The sequence below is a fragment of the Limulus polyphemus genome, unplaced genomic scaffold, assembly GCF_000517525.1.
Source record: "Limulus polyphemus unplaced genomic scaffold, Limulus_polyphemus-2.1.2 Scaffold1163, whole genome shotgun sequence".
Lineage (NCBI taxonomy): Eukaryota > Metazoa > Arthropoda > Merostomata > Xiphosura > Limulidae > Limulus > Limulus polyphemus.
Genome location: NW_013666773.1, coordinates 188971 through 197194, shown reverse-complemented (window position 1 = coordinate 197194; position 8224 = coordinate 188971). Strand labels below are relative to the sequence as shown.

The window sequence follows — 8224 nt, the reverse complement described above, 5'->3', positions numbered from 1 at the left end:
CCAGAAAAGTTTTGATTGCTAGAAAAAATTGTAAAATTTTTGCATTGTTATTAGTCTATGTTCTTTGGAGAATTATTTAATGCAATACTACCATTGGTATATATATATATATATATAATAAAAAGAGGGTTAAATGTCATCGATAGTCAACAGCAAGAAAAAAAAAGAATACTTGGGTGAGTACTTTATTTCTTGTTTTTCATGTTCATTCTTTATTTTTTATTAAAAAGGTAACTAAAATGTAAAAATAGAGATCCCTTTAGGTTAGTTAAGGTTAGATTAGGTAAAATAAACTATACTAGTAACATAATAAAAATATTTCATGAGGCACACACATACGCAGTCGTGTGTAATGTAATTTGATAGCATAATGTGAGCTGCATGTTCCCCAAGTGATTTACAACTTATAATGGAGCAAACAGTAGTTAGACATGGTTCAAATGGCAACAAGACATTAAGATTTAATTATAAATAGATGTATAGTTTTATAAGTGTAAAACTACTTAGGATAAATGAATGTAGTTTCCTGTTACATTTGAAGTCATTCTAGGAAGAAAAGGAGAGTAATTTAGATTTCTTTATTTTTGGTGCAGGTTATGAGGTCAGTCAAACTGATCAACTTTGTATAGAGGTAGGATAGAGAAAATAACATATAAAGTTTTACTGAAAGCAACCTATGAAAAGTATGAGGTATTAGAGATTACACAAATGAAACTTGGGATTTTTGAGCTGAAGAAAAGTATTTTAAATGTTAACATGAAAATCACTTTCATATGGACTATTCAAAACAAATACTAGATATATTCAAGAACAAATCTTTTTTAGTTTATTAAAAATACTTCACTAAAAAATATGATTTTTTGTATGTGAAAGGCTTATAATGTTTACTGAAAGAATGCCAAATTTCGTGAAGAAATACACAATATATCAAAATTAGTAGTATCAAATCTATAAAGACTTTATATGAGTACAAAAAGGTCATGTGGTTGGTCAAATTGACCCAGCCTGCTTGGAGAGAGTTAAGGTATAAGCTCTAAATTTCTGTGAAGATCAAATTCTAATATAATTGTTAACCTCTTATTGGCTGAAATGTGAACCTGTTATTTTATTACAAAATTGTTTCTACAGGTGAGTGATTTAATATAAAATATAAAGTGTGATGGCTATACTGATGTTAGTGTAGGACAAGCCAGTGAGCTTAAAGGGCCTTTAGGACATTGTAAAAAAATATGAACCTTGATTCACGTATATATTAACGAGTATATGCATTATATGGTATTCATGACATTGAGATTCAATTACATTGTAGTATATTCATTTTGTACTTAATATTTTAGGTTGAAAAAATGATAAAAGAAACTGAGAGAAAAGCCTATATAGACCCTGATAAAGCATTAGAAGAAAAGAACAAAGGAAATGAGTATTTTCAAAAAGGTCAGTACTCTGTAGTAGTACAATGATGGTTTTTCTTTACCTACTAAAATAAAAATATGGACAGTTTAAACATTATAATGTAGAGGTTTTAGTATGTTTAATAAAGGTGTGTAACACTCCACATTATTATTGCACTATGTTACAAAAAATACTGGGATATTGGTCTTTGGGAACTTAGTAGTGGGATTTACCTTTTGGGTAATTATGTCTGGATATTATTATGAATAATTCCACTAACTACTGTAATACACCTGACTCAATAGACAACCTCTCCCCTCCTCTTGCAAAACATCTCTAAGTATAATGAGATTTTGATGTTTGTAATTCAGTTGAATTCTTATTGGAAGTTTTTAGCTAGCAAAAACAGACTTTCTTACCATTTCTGAACAGGTTTGTGATATGTATAGAGTTCCTCACCACCAGTAATGGTAATACAGCATTTTGATAACGTCACATTACAATAAAGAATTCATGATACTTTTTTCTGTTGTCAGTGAGTCAAGCCCAAACTATCTTGCACACTATTATTCTGTAATATGGGGCAACAGTCATACCCAAAGTAGTTTTCAGTTCAAGTTGCCATCAAACCCAGATTCGTCTATTCACAGCAGTAAACAGCTAGAAGTGGACTTCATTACTTAATTCATAATTTTCCATTATTCTTCACCCCATTTTACTATGCACAGTTGTGATGATTTGGTTATGAGTTGCAATCTGTTTGTGAAAATCCAGTAGTAAGTAACTCTCTGACCTGCAGTCATGAACGAAGAAGTAATATGTGTGGTTTCATTTCATATACACATTTCAACAAAGTTTGCACTGACCAAGAAGTGATGAGTTGTGGCAGTATGCCATGTAATAATGTCCAGTGGGTTTGGATGTGAGGAAGTGGATTACTGTACTAAATAATAATTTCTCCTTCAAATTCCTTAAACTTATTCTTTAAGGCATTTTGATACTTCTATCTGTGAAGCTGAGAACCTTAATAAGCCCTTTTGCAGCTGTGCCCTGTGGATTTTCATGCATTATTGGTGTGAATGAGTTCAGTGCTATCTGGGGTGTGCTGTCCTAATGCTTTTGTTACTCTAATATATACACATATACTTAAACTTTAATATCATTTTCATTGTTTTTTAAAAAGTATTCTGTTCAAAGTTACAATTATTAAGATGTATTAGAGTTAACTAAAAAATGAGACCCACTTGCCACATCCACTTACACAGATTGCTAAAAGTTCTATCTGACATTTTATACTATATTATTTATAACCACTAGAAAGCCAAAGTTTTAGTCTATCAAATGACATATTATAATATGTTTTTTTCAGTACAGAGCATTGTCTGTTTTGTCTTCGATTTGATAGTTTCTCTTGAGGTGTTCAAATCGAAAAGTTTTGGGAATTGTTTTGAGGTTATAGGACATTGTTTGCTGTGTGCATGATATTATTCTGGGTTCTCAGATGCATTATGTAAGTAAAGTAATATTGTTCTGTGTACAAGTACCATTTGTATATGTGTGTGGGCAACCAACAGCAAAAAAAAAATGACAAGATATGCTCATGAGCTGTGTGTTCACTGAGTGATTTACAACTTGTGTGGTGAGAGTATTAGTTAGATACAATTCAAAAGGTTATAAAATTAGGTATAAACAGATGTATTGTGTTATGAACTTTATGCTATTTAGGAGATACAAATGTAGTTTTCTGTTACTAATCTGCAGTCATTCTCAAAGGGGGGGGGTAATTTAGACATATTTTGTACTTTACAGTGGTGACAAGGTTGTTCAAATTGATGAGTCCATATAGAGTTAGGGTAGAGAAAATAACAGATAAAAATATAGTCTTACTGAAAAAAAGGTTTGGTATTTATTTAGGAGGTTTTAGAAAATATGTAAATGAAATTTGAAAATCTTCAGATGAAGAACAATATTTTTAATCTTAACATGAAAATCATTGAGCACTTGAAGCAATTAACACTATTTCATATATTTATGGACAAATCTTTAGTAAAAATGGTTAATTAAAAAATTGATTTCTTGTGTAGAAAAGACTTTTAATGTTTACTGAAAGCTTGTCAAATTTTGTGAAGATACACAAAACATATTAAAAGTTATAGTATGGAAAATCTAATGATCATTTTGTGGTTTCAAAGCTGGTCAGATCAACCGACCCTGTAAGGAAAGTGTTAAGTTTACCTAAACTTGTTTTTAGTCATTACTAATATCTCAGCCACTGTAACTTTCTTGTATATTTTTATACATAAAATTGTTCTGACCAAATATCCTAAATACTCAGTAGTATGTTTATAATAACTTGTGATGTGGTCACTAAGCTGTTAAATATTTTTATTGTCAGATAGGAAGACTTGTATACTAAACTGTGCAAAGATGGTGAGAAAAATATTTTATGTAAAGAAGCTCAGTCTCTTATAATTGCAGAACACAAGTAAAATGCAAAACATTTACACATGTATTAATGAAGAAAAACCTTAGTAATGCAACAGTAGTATAAAGACTAGGACATTTGTTTCAACACTTTCATGTGGCCTTTTCAGTCCTACAGAGTATTCTTGAGAAGAAATTTGCTTTCACAGCCTAGATAGTGCCTGATTGTGAAGTTCCTTAAGGGAACATGGTCAGGAAACAGTTCAACTTCAAATGACCTTAAAATAATGCAGTATTTTTCCATAGAATATACTCTGATGACATTATGAACTATGAATCAGTCAAAATCTTACTAGATAAGACTAAAAATTACAGAAAACAGAGAATGTTTAAATCTCTAACGTTAAACGTCTCAATATTTAACACCTCTGAAGTGGGAGAAACATTGCAGTGAAAAGTTAATAGCAATAATAGAGGCAATATTGCCCAATAACTACTTATTATAATGCATTAACTCAGCTAGGCACCTCTGTTCAAAACATGATGTGAAGAAGATTATCCACTTATTTTGAATTTGTGCTAAAGATTTATTTGACTTTTGGAAGTGATAAAAGCTTTATGTAACTGTTGGCTTTGTAATATCAAGAAGTTTTAACATTAAGGCTTAAGAGACTGCTTCGGAATTTAAACAAAAAATCAGTCTTTGTTTTCTCATTTACAATATTGGAAAAAGCAAAGTAGGCTTAGTTTTTCCTATTTTATTATTAGTTAAGAAGTCAGTTTTATTTTTTGTATTTTTATTGAACCACTAAATAGAGGATTAATGAACTCTTTTTGCTGTATGTCATCAGAATAAGTGGTCTTTTAAAGCTGTTGTAAATATTATGTGTGACGAAGACCTACATCTTTTACAAGTAAGTTACATAACCATCGTGAAAGTTCTTTGCAAAAATGAAACTAGTAGGTGAAATTGTTTGAAAGTTGATATGAACTTTCCTAAAAGTATCTAGTTTCAGAAAATATAATAATTAATTTTTGTTTTTTCTACGATTTTAATGAAAGATTTGTTATTTAACATAGCTATTTGCACTTGGACTTTGAATAGTTAGCATGCAAGGTGATTTTTATTTTGAGTATAAAAAATACTATTTATTATATTAGTTTTCACATTTCATTTGCATAATCTCTAGAGCCTCCTAAATGAATGTCAAAAGTTTTTTTTCTTAAGGTGAATGTTTATATTTTATTTTCCTTTGTCTCTACATCACTAACTCAAGCTATTATTATCAATGTACAGTGCATTGAAATGTTTAAAATTAAGAAATTTAAATATATACATTCCTTTTATCCCTTCGTTGAATCATCTTGTATATATCTTCTTTTCATATGGATAATTTCACGTTTTCATCTTTTCACTTATTATTTATTTTTCTTTGTAGTTCTTTGTCATTTATTATTTATGCCAAAATGTCACAAATTGCACGCAGTCAATTATCACGTACTGTTGGGGGTAGATGTGTAGCTGCGAGAAAAATATTTTGCCCATGTCCTTTGTTTACAAGTCTTGTAATAAGTAAATCATTAAACTTAAAATAATCATTAAACATTTCAAATATGAATTTTGAAACACAAATAATACATAATTAACTAAAATATGAAAGTAAAGCCTAAATGCAATTTTAACTGTCTATTAATCTTATATGTATAAGGTGAAAAAAGTATAGCCAAATGCTAGGGACCTCACTCTAGACAATAGATTGAGCTCCTTTTGTACTTCATACATACAAATACGTACACTGCTAATGTCTCCTGACCTAGTTAGCTAAATAGCGGGAAATCTACTCTTTCTATTGGTTATAAGTAGCTGAGCTTCTACCTTGAAAGTGGACATGGCTTATCTTTAACGATGGAATTTTCAACAGTCGTTTCTCCAACTTCAGTTCTATGAATGTCTCCAATTATGTCTAAACTTCTACATGTTGTACTTTGACCGTCTGAAGGAAGGCAAGTCTACATTCTCACACTTGTTGCTCTTAAATAGCTCTAAAGATGAGATTTTTAACTGCGGTTATGATACGTGCTGACGTTTTAATTATTGTTTTAGAAGTTTCTTTTGAAATAAAGGAATAAAAAGTTGTATAATATACAACTTTGAATTGTAATGTACATGATAATTTCCTTTAAAATACACATACAATTAAGTGTTTTCTTTAAATTTTTAATCTAACTCTGTAACATGCATGCAGTGGAGTTTAAAAATTGCATCATTTCCATAGGGTTAAGGTATATACTGAATGCTTTTAGAGGTATAAAATTGAAACTTTTTGTTGTCAGGGGACTATCCAGCAGCAGTAAGACACTATACAGAAGGCATAAGACGGAACCCTGATGATCCTAAGCTCTACAGTAACCGCGCAGCCTGCTACCAAAAGCTAGCAGAGTTTCATCTAGCCTTAAAGGACTGTGATGAATGTATCAAATTAGACCCACGTTTTGGTAAGCTTAAATATTGTTTTTTTTTTTTTTTATTGGATTTGTATTTATATAATGTAATATTTATTGTTGTTCTTTTATAAGAAGTTAGTCAAGTAATAAAAAATGATATCAGCTAAAATTTATAGTGAAAATATTGTCTAGTTAAATTTTCTTTTTAAGTTTCAGATCAAGCGATCTAATGAACAAACATGTTTATCTGTAAATTAGATGCGAGATATAATGTGCAATTAGTTAGTTTCATTAGTCAGAAAATCTCTGAAGGAGTACAATAACTAATAAAAAAAAGAAAAAAGCCCAAAGTTTTTTATATTCATTGTAGAATACGATTTATGTCATGATAAAATTAAGGAAACCTCTAAATGTATTACCGTCATGAACAGAATGTTGCTTTCTAGAATCGCACCATACAAACTTTTATGAAATTGTCTACCTAGTATCTTGTATGAGATAAAGATGTTGGAGGCATTTGATATGTGATCATCCCTAAACAATGCAACATTTTTGGTTGAAACATCAACTGATGATCATGTTTTGCTAATTAATGTAAGCTTATTTTTTGTCATAAAAAAGGATCAGCCTCATTTCTTCATCATGAGATTAAGTTGTTAAAAAATTATAGCAAAGAAAAGCTACAAAATGTGTCCAAAATAAAAAAAGGCAATAAAAGCATCAGTTATTTTATATTCATTCATTTTTAATGGTATTTTAAAAAAGAAGTGTTCCTTGAAGTCACACTAGTCATTTTGCTTGATGCAAAACTGGAATCACAATGACCTGGATTCTTGTACGTGGTGAGGGGAACTTCCAGAGAAGGTTCTGTATTTTCAGTTACTTCCTCTGGGATCTAAACATCCACCAATGTGTTTGCCGTGCGTGGTGACCCGTGAAGGGGAGGAGAGGATCCTGGTGGTTGAGTGGTGTCTGAGGCTCTGCAACACACCACTTTGGCCTTGAATTCCTGTAGATGGGTGGTCCCTTCCAGGATCAATTGGCTGGTCCACTCGGGCTAGGGACAACTGAGTACCAGTGTTGGGCATTCTCAATGGGTGTTGTGGACATCGTGTCTGATGCTGGTGTTTGGGTATAGTGCGCACGAAACCCTGGCTTTGCTGCAGTGTCCTTGTTTGACATTGTAGTGCGTCCCCTCGTAGGACTTCATGGCAGGTGGGGTCAGTGGGCACTGAATCTTTCTCCTTAATTATGGATCCCCCCAATCCAAATAACAAAAATGTTAAAAATCTGCTAAACGGTAAACGACCACGCTTAGAAGACTCTGACCAGCAGTCTCCATCACAAAGTACACCTGTACCTCGCTTCCTGATCCTGCATTCACTGTCTGATAAATCTTTAGGGCAAATTTCTCCCTTTTTTATTCAGAAGGGCAAAGAGGGGCTTGCTGGCTCTCCAAAGTCAGCTAAGAAGCTCCGTTCCAGAGACATCTTGGTTGAAATATCCACAGTTAAGCACAGTGAACTCTTCTTGAATTCAAAGGCCATTGGGGATATACCCATTGAGGTTACTCCCCACTCTTCCTTGAATTCGTCAGGAGGAGTTATTGTTGAGAGGGACTTGAAGTCTATCCCCGAGTCAGAGATCCTTGCTGGTTTCTCCAGCCAAGGTGTTTCAGCTGTTCAAAGGATCTCCACTCGTCAAGATGGAATTATGGTGCTGACCTCAGTTCTAATTTTGACGTTTTCATCACCACATCCACCTGCTGCTGTTAAGGCAGGTTATTTGAACTGTAAGGTACGGCCTTATATTCCCAACCCTCTCCGAAGTTTTCAGTGCCAGTGGTACGGTCACTCAAAGATATCTTGCCGTGGTTCTGTGACGTGTGCTCTTTGTGGTGGCAAGGACCATGATGCCAACAAGTGCAAAATGGACCCTCACTGTGTTAATTGTAGTGGTTCCC

General features: G+C 32.4%; 1 protein-coding gene across 1 annotated transcript in view; it reads left to right on the top strand.

Annotated features, from left to right (window-relative positions):
* LOC106462426 (stress-induced-phosphoprotein 1-like) overlaps positions 1-8224 on the top strand; it is an 87980-nt gene that overhangs the window by 61033 nt on the left and 18723 nt on the right. The window contains exons 5-6 of the mRNA XM_013922352.2: positions 1338-1434; positions 6151-6312. Of these exons, the coding sequence (XP_013777806.1) occupies positions 1338-1434; positions 6151-6312 (259 nt within the window). The remainder of the gene's footprint in view (positions 1-1337; positions 1435-6150; positions 6313-8224) is intronic.